We start from the raw sequence: 12,564 nt of genomic DNA, 5'->3' as shown, positions 1-12,564 counted from the left end.
CATGTTGCAACTGTTAAGTTTTCTGGAAACCTGTCATAAAACAAGCATAATGTTTACTGTAGATGTATCCTAGTTGTGATGATAATGCCATGTGATGATAATCCCAAAATTGTCTCAGCTCAACTAGAGAGAAGAACCAAAGTCTGGGCTATCTATGATCTATCTATATGTTTATCTGTACCTATATCTAATATATACCTATATCTATATCTAATCTCTATCTCTATCTCTATCTCTATATCCACGGAGAGAGGAGTATTCATGCAATGGTAGGAGACTTGCTTTTCACATAAGATATTTAGAAAGATGTCAGAATCAAAGTAGGAGCAAACTCCACCAGAACATGTTTTGAATGACAAAGTACTTTCTGGACTCTACCCCAGGAAACTTTCTTTGCCCTGAAATAAATTCATTTAATTTCATAAAGGAATTGTCTGTATTATTTGAATATAAGAATGTAGTTGCACAAGTTGGACCATTGGGACCATTACTTTCATCTGCTTTTTTTTTCTTTTTTTGAAATATGTTTTATTGATTATGTTGTTATAGTTGTCCCAATTTCTTTTCCCTCTGCTCCTCTCTACCCAGTGACCTCCCCTCCCTCCAGTTGTTCCCCCTGCCTTAGTCCATGTCCAACATCTTCCTATCTACTCCACTCCCTCCTACTATGCTTCTTAATTCTTGTACCATCTCCCTCCCTTTCCCCCCTTCCCCCTCCCCACTGACCTCCTCTCAATATGTTCCCCATATCTATAATTCTTTTTCCACTCTCGTTGCTTACTTAGTTTAACTTTGTTTCAATTCCCTAACTTCTGCTGTTGGTTGTTGTGATAGACTTTTCATTTTAATATTCATAGTTTTGATCCTCCTTCTTCTAAACAAGTCCCTTTAACATCTCGTATAACAGTGGTTTGGATCTGATGAACTCCTTCAGTTTTACTTTGTCCTGGAAGCACTTTCTCTGCCCTTCTATTCTGAATGACAGCTTCACTGGAGAGATAATCGTGGCTGTAGGTTTTTGCTTTTCATTACTTTGAATATTTCTTGCCAGTCCCTTCTAGCCTGCAGAGTCTCCTTTGAGAAATCAGCTGATAATCTAATTGGGACCCCTTTGTACATAATTCTCTTCTCTCTTGCTGCTTTTAAGATTCTCTCTTTATCTTTAATTTTTGATATTTTGATTATAATGTGTCTTGCTGTGGTTCTCCCTGGGTCCAGTTTATTTGGAACTCTCTGTGCTTCCTGGACCTGTAAGTTTATTTTCTTCCCCAAGTTAGGGAAGTTCTGCTTCATTATTTTTTTCACATAATTTTTCAATTTCTAGTTCTTCTTCACCTTCTGGCAACCCTATAATTTGGATGCTCGCTCTCTTGTAAGTTGTTCCAGAGGTTTCTGAGCTTCTCCTCATTTTCCTCACTTTTTGTTTCCTCTTTCTGCATGGGTTGACTATTTGTTCCTTCCCTTTGTTCCGATTTGTTGATTTGATCCCTGGTTTTCCTTCCCTCACCACTTGTTTTGTATGTGTTTTTGTTCATTTCAGCAGGACTAGTCTTCATTCCTTCCCAGTCTTAAGTCCCGCTGTTATTTTTGTAAGCTGTCTTATAACCATAGCTCTGAACTAAGCCTCAGAAAGGTTATCTATCTGTTCATCTGTTAATTCATGTATTTGCTTTCTGGTCAGCTGCGTGATTGGTATCTTTATCATTAACTCTGCCATCCTGGCAGTTTTTTGCTTCCTGGGCGGGGCTGTCACACCTCCTACGCAATAGGGGGCAGAGCCCTGTGCACTCATCACTACTGGGTGACCCTTCTCACCACACTGTGGCACTTTGTGTGGGGGCGGGGGTCCAAGATGGATTCCTGCCATTCACTCTCCGCTGAGAGATCGGGAGCCTCCTCCTCTGTCCCCACACAGTCCCCCTCCTCTGGGCCTCACAGTCTGAGGCAATGTGGGTCTGCCTTCCCCAGCGTTGGAATCACGAGCTGACAGGTTGGGTCTGCAGCTAGGGGTGCTGCCAGGCACTTCTCTCCTCCCCCTAAATACGGGCATCTGTGCTTACCACCATCCTGCTGCTCGTCACTGTGGCTCCTGCAGGCAGCACAGCTTGACCTCTCCACCCCAGCTTTGCCCCCCCTACCCATCCAGACGAGCACCACTTGTTTATAACTTTATACGTTGGACTTCCTTGTAGCTTTATTTTCTGGAACTTCTGGTTATTTCTGGTTTTGCCGTAGTTGTAGTCCTTCTTAGTTGTGGAGGGAGATGGAGCATGTCAGTTTAGGCCTCCATCTTGGCTGGAAGTATTTATCTGCTCTTTTCATTGTATATAATTAAGAAGAGCAGTTTCTGGAGGGCTGGGAGCCTGCCTGCCTTTCCCTCTGGAGGGTCAGAGGTACACAAATTTGAAGCAGGTACTGCAGAGTAGATTAGTCTAAGTATCTAACAGAGGACCAAGAGCATCCACATCTCACAGGCCTGCTATAAACCTCTTAATCAAGAGGAGCAGGCCTCCTGATGAGCCAAGCTTTGATCAGCAATCATGCCTGACATTTTTTACAATGGGAAGGTCTGGTTTTCTTAAAAGCTTATCTCCCCTCAGTGTTCTCAGTGTCCCCTGCTCTAGGAGAAGAAGAAAGAACAGAAATGCATCCAAAAATAACTGAACCAGCACTCACACAGAAGTGGCACCACTGAAGCTAAGAAACCAGGAAAGCAGGTTTATTAGGTTACAGAAGTTACAAGCCCTGTTTCAAGGACACACATGACTTACATCATTAAGACTGATCCTGCTCATAGACTTGAGGAGAGTGTGCTCCAGGTGGCCAAGAGCCTCTGCCCAAATCATCTCCACTAAATCCTTTACCTCTTGGCTCAGAGTGCTTGAATGTATTACCTCCTCCAATAGCAACTGCAATGAAATAGAAAAACAACAACAAAACAGAAAGTTTTAATGGGTAGGTTTATTTTTAATGGAGATGATCAGAGGTGTGAAAATAATTATAGCCAAGAGAGAGCCGCTCACACCCAAATAACTAATACTAGGCACCTCCCCTTTCTGTTCAGCTCTCTCTCCACCTCCTCCCTATACCATCCCTCTGTCCACCCTTCTCTCTTTTAGTCCCATTTTATTTTTCCTTTTGCCTTTTTCTTCACTCTATAAACTTTAGGCCTGCCAGTGGAATTAGAGTTTAAATAGTATTAAGAGTTAAAACCCCCTGACTCCTGGCCCAGGTTATAATAGACTCTTTGAAAGCTGTGGTGGTCTGTTACTGAAATAAGCCCTAAGTTTTGAGGGTCATCCTGGAACTCACTCCCCTCTCAGCTTCCAAGCCTTTTTGTGGGTTCACTGTTCCTTTTCCTAACTCCCACTCTCCTCTCTGGCCAGTTTTTTACTTGCCGTAAAGAAAACATTTCTCTTTAAAATATTCAATCAGTAACACAAAATAACATGGATAAATCAATCTTACTGCTTGCAGCTGTTTGGATGCTAATTCGGTGGCTTTGGGGGTAAAAGATTCTCTTAGTAGAAATCCTTGTTTCTTCAGCTCTTCAATGTAATTTTCATAGTACTCACTTGCATCTGCAGAGGTGTACTTTACGAAGAACTGCTTTCTAGTCTGTGAATATAGTATGTAGCAAAATGTTAGGATATGTGGATACAGTAACTTAAATGTCAATCTTTATTGAACACCTATGTACCAAGGGAATAGGAACATAAACAAGGCATTAGATCCTTGCTACTGTCAAGGGAGTCATTGTTAAAGGGTATTTCTTAGATGTCCAGCCAGTAGGGTAATCAGCTGAACTTGGGTCCCGGGAACCAGACCCCCGCAGTTGCATGCTCCGACCAAGCAGAACAAGGAACTTAACCTAACTGTTATTCGTTTGAGCAGTGACCTATTCCTTTGAGCAATGACCTGGGGAATAGCAGTGACCTATTCCTTTGAGCAATGACCTGGGGAATAGTGGAAAATTTTTGTCTATACAAGCTGTATTTCTGTCCATGTTCCCACCTGCAGGAACAAGAATGCACCTGAAATGCTTTATAAACCCCCCAATCCCTAAGGTTGGGGCTGTCCACCTAAGTCCAGCTTGTGGACGGGTGGGCAGTCGCTGGCCAGCTAATAAAGGCTCTTTAAATTCTAATTTGGTTGTCTCCGACCGTTTGGTTCTTGCACTTGTTCCTCAACAGTCATGACACTGATAAACCTCCTCTTGGACTGGTGGCTACTGGACACCTCTCAAACTTGGCAAAAAGAAGTATGTCATGTTCAAGTTACTGCATTTAAGAAGGTAGAGTTTAACATAATTTCCATCAAAATGGTTTAGTAAAGGAGAAGGGAGAGCTAGAAGAGTCTCTTCTGGACCAGCTTCTTCTCTGCTGGTTAAGTGAGGATTATTTCTATCAAGGTGAACAGACTCACCAAGGAGACTCATGATTTTGAAAGGAAGAGGTGCCCAGCAACAAGCCCTATAGAGAGCAGGAAGACATACTGGCCTAGGCAGCCTCACCATTTTCTTTCCCAATGAAGAAAAAAAACAGTAACATTCTACCATTGTTTCCAACTTGATTTTTACTTAGTTTTTATCCATACAACTAAATCCTCCACCAAATATAGTCTACATGTTGGGGGGAAAGGTTAACAAAACCCTTTCCCCTTCTTGGCCACATTTGAACTTAGGTTAACTTTTTATAGCTGTTCCCATGGAAACCTTTAAGGGTGACATGTCAGTTGTAATATTAGGCAAAATAGCTTGGGTAATAGTGACCTGTCATTAATCAATTGCATGGGGACTGGGAGTTCAATGAATGAACCATAAATAGCAGATGGGAAACCTGCATCTTGGACTTCCCTGGGAGAAGTGACTCCAAAAACAGGCACTTCCCTTAATTAAGGGCATCTCAACCCTAACCTCTGTTCTAAAGAGGAATGGGCTTCTGTGGGTGGGCTTCTAAGTTAGGTGGATCTGCACCAATGTGATGTGAGCCTCCTTCCTTGCCCAGAGCTGACCCTGGTGTGGGCAAAGCAAGCATGTCCACAGCCTGAGAGAAGTGCCGGGAGGACTATTCGCCCTACCGAACAGCGCCTGTTTGACACCTGTAAGCTGAATGCCTATATAATAATAGAATACAGTCTGTTGGTTTTGTAGCCTTTTCTTTGAACTTTAGGTATTAGTTCTGAACTTTTTTTGTTTCATAACTGTTTTAGGTTGTTCTCTACAAAGACTTTCTTGCCTCTCAAGGCCACAACAATTCACAGACATCTCACTGTTTCCTCCCAGGTGATGATTTCTGTGGGGCAGGTATATGTCTTTTTGATATTTGGATTTTGGCCTCTAATAGACTGCTTGGTACATAGTAGGAGTGTGAAAAGATTGCTTTGAAAGGTATATACATTAGGAAAGTTTCTATAAGTGGCTTACAACAGGAGCAAGGACCCTATGTGGTGAGTTTCTTCCTCTGGTGAATCCCCTGTACTGCTCTGCTCAAGGGGTGCTGGGCTTTCCTTATCTGCCGCTTTTCAAAAGGGAACACATTTTCACTTTTCAAACCTACTTACCAACAAAATGAAAAATATGAATAGGTTGGCTGGTTCACTGGCCAGTGTTAATGGAACTAGTTATGAACAAGGGTGGATAAACGCACAGGAATTGATAGGAAAACCATTACCTCAGTGCCACTGACAGGGAGGAAGTGCACAGCTATGAGGAAGGCTGGGTCCCCAGGGTCCTGGAAGCACTGCAACTCCATCACAGCAGTTTCTCGACCTCCCTCGGGCCCCACCTGGAAAAGAGCTTGGTCTTTTGTAAGCTGCATTCATTAAACAACAAACTGTGCACGCCATTTTAAAAAACTGGTTATAAAACTAGTATTGCTCATTTGAAGATATAATGCAGAAAATACAGAAAGTACAGAAAAAAATAAAAATCACATAAAATCATACCATAGATATATAATCACTATTACTATTTAGGTATATTTCATTCCTATATTTTTACTATAGGGCTATCTGTATATACTTAAATGGTACCATTTTTCATATCTTCTTTAACACAGAAGTCATTTTCAAGTTACATTTGATTAAAATGCCTAAAAAATACAAATGAAGCATCATGTTGGAGAAAAGTTTTTTGTATTTCTTTTAAATGAAAAGCAATGGAAATTCAAGATGGTGTAAATATTTGTGTCAAATATCTTAAAATACAAGAAACTGTTAAAAACAGGAAGGACCTTTATTTTTAATGTCCTATTAATATTTATACTATTTACATTTTTTATGAGCATGCATTACTTTTACAATAATTATGAGCAATTAGTTTTACACTACAGAATTAAATATTTTAAATGTAAAAATTTTCTTGATTGTTAAAAATCAACTCATATATTAAGAAATATTATTAAGGATTTGCACAATTTTTCAAAACAATGAGAAAATTATCAAAGAAGAAGAACAATCACAAGACATTCAGACCGCCTTTTTTTCCAAATAGAAATCAGACCCTTACTTTTTCCAAGATGTTATATTTTGCAACTTCAAAATGTTGAGAAAAATGAGGAATTTCAACATTCTCTGTATAAAACCTGAAATTTGTATAATTAAAATTTTAATATTAAAATTGGCTTTTAGACTAAACAGCATTTTTTTTATTGTTTTTCCATTATAGTCCCACTTTCCCCCCCATTATTTCCCCCCGCCCCACCCACCCTTCTCCCAGTCAATCCCCACCCCATTGTCCATGCCCATGGGTCATTTATAAACAGTATTTTCATAAAATTTTTCTTGTACTTCTAACTCCATTCAAAATGCACTATAAGTCCCTAATGTCTCCTTAGATATTCTAAAGATGGTTAAAAAGTCTTGTGGGATGAGCTGGATTCCTCCTTTAGCTAATTTTAGAGCTCTGATGTCTACATTTGATGGCAGGGGTGGCATAAAGCATAAAAGAAACAGACACAGCTCCTCATAGACAGACGACCTGCATTCACTCTGAGATGGACCCTTAGACACCGTGTCACTCCAGACAGGCCCACACCTATTTGAACTACAGTCAATATCCCTTAAAAATAAAGGTGTCAGACTTCTCATCGCCTGTACTTTTAACTTTGATGCTTGTTTTCTCTTCTAGGACTACTATTAACAAGTAAAATAAGGCAAAATGTGATGCCTCTTAACACTGCAGAATCACATACTCCATTTCAAAGGTTGCTATTATATACATTCTAAAAAACATCAGGTGGAGAATAACAAACTATCTCTAAATCCTGTTCAGTACAGTAACAGAGTGAGCAGACAGCCCATATTTCATCCCAGAGGTTTTTCATTTTTAATGTCACAATTACACCCAATCTCATATAGTACTGAGAAGATAAAAATAATAATCACTATACTAGTCAAAGTAAAAAGTTTTAAATAAATAAAAACTTAAGAGTTGGATAAGCAGCATAAATTAAAATACTACCAAAAATACTGATGTGCTAATAGCATTTTAATACTGTGCTTGAGGTTTATAAAACATTTTGCAAAGTGTCTAGTCTTAATGACCACAAGTAGATTACTTAGTAAGTGTCATGATGCTCTCTGTCTCTGTGGCACTGTCCATGCGCAGCTTTTCTGTTTTCAATTCTAGAATTAAAACAAACAAAATACTTGTTTACTACTCAAAGATTTATTAAAATCAGTTAACAATAAATGCTGGAATTGTTAAGAGTCTTGAATGTGGGGCATTCTATTCTATTCTATTTTTTTTAAGTGTCCTTAAATTAGTTAGAGCTATTGGTGATCTAATATAAAAACAAGTGGGAAAGGAGGATGGTAGATTAAAAGACAGTAAGAACATACCATTCTATTTTAATAGTCATGTGAGGAGAATTCTCACATAATCTGTATTACATGAAACTCATTGATAGGCATACAATTTCAAATGGCATTTTTTTCTTCAGAAGATGGTGGTGAGCATAGTTATGAAATGCATTTTTAACACAATACAGGATCAGAATGAGTTCCTGAGTGCCACCAGGTCCCAAATGTGTTTACAGGACGGAAATTCAGGTCTCCTATGTAAGGCTGAGCAATGTTTGCTTCATTCTTTTCTTATAGAAGAATAGTATTACTATTTATAGTATTATGATAGATAGGAATAACTCTTCTAATGTAAGGATTTCTTTTCAGTTTTAATTATGTTAACATTTCAAAAGTCATCAGTATATCTGCAGTAATTCTGGATCTGACTATATTATTCTGGATGTTGAAAAATGTTTTCAGTGTCAAAGGAATTTATCATCTTGCCTTTTTGTTTCAGCTACATTCTTTGAGACAGCAAGATAGTCTGATGAAAGCATTTCTGGACCAGCATTTGTCTAAAGAGGCTGAACCACATCGAAACTTTAAATGTCTAAAGCTTTTACAAACAACATAATTTCATATAAGATTATATCTAACATATCATGTGCTTATTAGCATTTAACAGCACTATTTGACTCTGATGTGTCTCATGAGGAGTGCATTTTTCTATGTCCAAAGGCTTTCTTATCAGTCAGATTCCAAAATAAAATTTGGGTTTAAAAAGGAGATATACTGCTTTTGGAGACATCATGCTTTGGAAAGAACTTTTTTAGCCAACGCCGCTCATAAAATTTCCATTAAGTTTTGATGATAACTTAACATAAAGGTTCTTCCTCCTCCCAGTTAAAATTACACATCAAGTTTACTGAGACTTTCAGTGTTTTTTGTAGTCATTTTGATTCTGATCACACTATAACGGATATGGACAAATCTGTTTCTATTGCTAAAGAAGTCTTTGACCTTCATTATTTTTCTGAGATAACAAACCTAATTTTTATGTAGCATTTCAGGACCATCCTCTGTCTGTAATAACTTTGACAAACCAAAATGTTTACTATAGCACCTATAATACACTGAGTGCTTGATATGAAATGCTTACCAGAACTGCTTGTTTTTTGACAAGGAGGTGGTGTACTGTCCAGTGACTTGTTAGAATTGTAATTCTTTATGTCCAAGAGTCTCCTTTCTTTGATAGATTCCCATATAAAGTCCAGATTTACAATATGGATATGGTGCTTTCGGAGAGAGTTCAGTTGGTACGGACTCAGAATATCAGCACTGTCTAAGATTATATGTGTACACTAAGAAAACAGAATCAATTCATTATGCACTGGTAAAAACAAAATTAAAATGATTTTGTATCTAATTTTCACCCTTGAAAAGTCTTGTTGGAAGGTAATCTATAACAATTTTTCTCGGATTTCTAAAACTCCTATAAATAGTAGAATTTATGGTTATATTAAAGTTTTAAAAAATCAAGCTTTTAAAGAGCGTGGATATGGATGTACCATGGTTGAGTAACCAATCCTAGAGGTCCTTTCCAAATTTTCACTCCTCTAAACAATATTTTGCTGAATATCTTCATACACACTTCTTTGTACAACTTATTTTTTCCTTAGGAATGGAATAGGAGGTTTAAAGGGTATTCATTATTATTTATTTTAATGTGTTAATTTGCAATTTTATTGATTCATTTTAAAATAACTAGTATATGTATACTGTAGACTATCTAGAAAGTAAAATAATAATAATAAGTTAATTTATTCCCCACCATTTCTCTGTAACTTGTTCTCAAGTACCCCGCCAGAGCTATTCTGTGTAGATAACATATGAAACATACATACAAGTACACAGCCCTCTTGTAGCCACAGATAGCAGCATACTAAACACACTGCTTTTCCACTTGGCAATTTATCTTGCAGATGATTCCTCATCATTACATACTGTGTTATCTACTCCATCACAATAGCTAGTATACACACATTTCAAATGTTTATAGACACTGGCAAAACAACTGCTGAAGAGGTTGTAGTCCATAGGTGAGAGATTCCAAAAGTGAGAGCCTGTGTTGGCATTCTCTATGCAGCAGGTACACTGAGAGTGTATAAGAGGCATGAATTCTTCATATCCACAGAAATGGTAAGACAAGTCAGTGAGAAAAGTTGTTTAAGGCAAGCATATTCAGTTCTGCCTGACCTGGAGGAAAACAAGGCCATTGCATTTCTGATACTCATGAGCAAGCTACCAAATGCAAGAGAGGCACCCAGAATCCAGCTGGAGTTGACTCTACTTCAGGAACAAACCCAGCTCCCATTGGCAAGCCCAGGGCTGTGGTCCAGGAAGGGGCAGCCTCATCAGCCTACCAACACAGGGAAGAGCGTGCACAGGGCAGTGCATGCACTCGCAGGACTGGCACCTAACGACTTTGAAACTGGGTGGTCTTCCCTCCTCTGCCTCTCTCCAGTTCAGATTCTCTGAGAGCCATGTCACTCCCTGCCTTTACTGACTTCCCTGCTGCCAGTTTTCTCTACTTACTCTTCTCACCATGACCTGCACTCCCCTCAGGCACAATATCTATCATAGAGAGTTTTAGAAAATTTGAAAATACCTGAGGATTTAATAAAAAGAACACATTTCCACCATTTTCCTTAATGTCAGTTTGTAGCTTTTTCTTCTGTTGACGAGTTAAGTGCTTGACTTTCAAACAGAAGGTACAATTTGCAAAGACTCCCAAAGTCATCCTGTAGGAAAAAGAAGTTCCAAGTCATAGCTTTTAAAATTTTTATTTTCAATGAATATAAATGACAATGACTTTAGAACTGTTCTACATGCAAACTGTGGGAACGTTGAGCAGTATTTAAAAAAAAAATTGCAATCATATTATAATCACGAAAGTAAATATTACCCATGTCTGCAAAATGTATCTTGGTTTTAGAATCATTTCTAGCTCTTATGGCTGATATTATGACACCCCCAAATCCTTTTGTATAGACTCATAATATAATTTTTTAAAAATTTAATCTTTATTGTATTTTTTCCATTACCATTTAGTCCTCTTAAACCCCATTGCCCCAGCAATCACCACACTGTTGTCCATGTTCAGAGTCCTTTATCCTTTTTGCTTAATCCCTCCACCCCCTAACTGCTCCCCCCGCTCGCTGTCATCTGCTCTCTTTTTTGCTTGTTAGCTCATAATGTACATTTTAAGAAAAACATGACAGACTTCAGTTACAGATCAAATGGAATTTAAGAATACAGAAGCATTAAAAATGTAGAAAGTAGACTTCGGCCAAGATGGAGGTGTAGACAGACACGCTGTGTCTCCCTCCACATCTAAGAAGGAATACAACTACCTTAAAACTAGAAACAACCAGAAGTTCCAGAAAGTCAAACTGCATGGAAGTCCAGCAAACAAAGATATAAAGAAGAAATATTCATCCAGACAGGTAGGAGGGGCGGAGAGAACACGGTGTGGTGGCAGCAGCAGTGGCTGCATCGGCAGGCTGGCAGAAAGCTCAGTCACATGTTTTAAAAAGTCAGGAGGAATACCTGGGGAGAGTTCCTAGTTCCTCACTGGACCTAGTAACTCATGGTCCCAGCACCAGGGAAAATCAAGCCTCATTGCTTCTGACTGTGCAGACCAGTGGAGGTTGGAGCAGAAGAAGAAACTACCAGGCTCTCAACAGAGTCCGCCTGTTTAAAGGGCCCCAACAGTCCTAGAACATCCGCGGACCCACCTACTCTGGGAATGACGGCCAGGGCAGCAGCTAGAGGGGCACAAGTCCGGTGCGGAAGTGAGAGAGGTGCCTGAAAAAGGGGCGAGTGCTGGGCAGGTGGCGTTGTTCCCTCTCGGACACCTCCCCCACATACAGTGCCACAACGTGGTGAAACAGGTCTCCCTGTACTGACAAATCCCTAAGACTCCACCCCTTACAACATAACAGGAGTGACAGCTCTACCTGGGACGCATAGGCAAACAAACACAGGAGCCTGTCAGAATGAGGAGACCGAGAAGGATGGCCCAAAAGGGGGAACGGAACAAGGTTCCAGTGGGAGAACTAAGCGATGAGGAGATAGCCACCCTAACAGATGAGGAGATAGATAACCTAACAGACTCAGGATTCAAAACACTGGTGATAAAGATGCTCACAGGCTTGACAGGTATGCTTGAGTATGGCAGACGCGTAAGGGAAGAAGTGAAGGCTATCCTAAGTGAAATGAAGGAAAATCCACAAAAAACTAATGTTGAAGAGAAGGAAACCAGGGTTCGAATCAGTGATTTGGAACATAAGGAAGAAAAAACCAGTCAACCAGTGCAGAAAGAGGAAGGAAGAATTGAAAACAAATGAGAAAAACTTCCCAAATTTTGCGAAGGAGATGGACATACAGGTCTGGGAAGCACGAAGGGTCCTGGGCAAGCTGGACCCAGAGGGGACCACACCAGGACACATCATGACTGAGATGCCGAAGGTGAAAGATAAAGACAGAGTCCTGGGGGCAGCAAGAGAGAGGTGGAGAGTTGCCTACAGTGGGGTGCCTATAGGACTATCAGCTGATTTCTCAGAGGACACTTTGTAGTCAGGAAAGGACTGGCAAGCAGTATTCGATGTGATGAAAGGCAACCTGCAACCAGGATTACTCTATCCAGCAAAGTTATAATTTGGAATGGAAGGGCAGATGAAGTGCTTCCCAGACAAGGTGAAGCTATGGGAGTTCATC

General features: G+C 39.7%; 1 protein-coding gene across 4 annotated transcripts in view; it reads right to left on the bottom strand.

Moving 5' to 3' along the window:
• PARP4 (poly(ADP-ribose) polymerase family member 4) overlaps positions 1-12,564 on the bottom strand; it is a 136,894-nt gene that overhangs the window by 104,939 nt on the left and 19,391 nt on the right. For all 4 annotated transcript variants that reach the window (XM_090273714.1, XM_090273716.1, XM_090273717.1 and 1 more), the window contains exons 2-8: positions 10,454-10,586; positions 8,945-9,146; positions 7,560-7,626; positions 6,509-6,584; positions 5,673-5,786; positions 3,469-3,618; positions 2,772-2,909 (exon numbers count right to left, since the gene is read on the bottom strand). In XM_090273714.1, the coding sequence (XP_090129840.1) occupies positions 2,772-2,909; positions 3,469-3,618; positions 5,673-5,786; positions 6,509-6,584; positions 7,560-7,626; positions 8,945-9,146; positions 10,454-10,585 (879 nt within the window). In that variant the 5' untranslated portion in view covers position 10,586. The remainder of the gene's footprint in view (positions 1-2,771; positions 2,910-3,468; positions 3,619-5,672; positions 5,787-6,508; positions 6,585-7,559; positions 7,627-8,944; positions 9,147-10,453; positions 10,587-12,564) is intronic.

The sequence above is a fragment of the Furipterus horrens genome, unplaced genomic scaffold (genome assembly GCF_987537825.1).
Source record: "Furipterus horrens unplaced genomic scaffold, mFurHor1.1.pri manual_scaffold_4, whole genome shotgun sequence".
In the NCBI taxonomy this organism is placed as follows: Eukaryota; Metazoa; Chordata; class Mammalia; order Chiroptera; family Furipteridae; genus Furipterus; species Furipterus horrens.
This window is presented reverse-complemented; position numbering and strand designations above follow the sequence as displayed.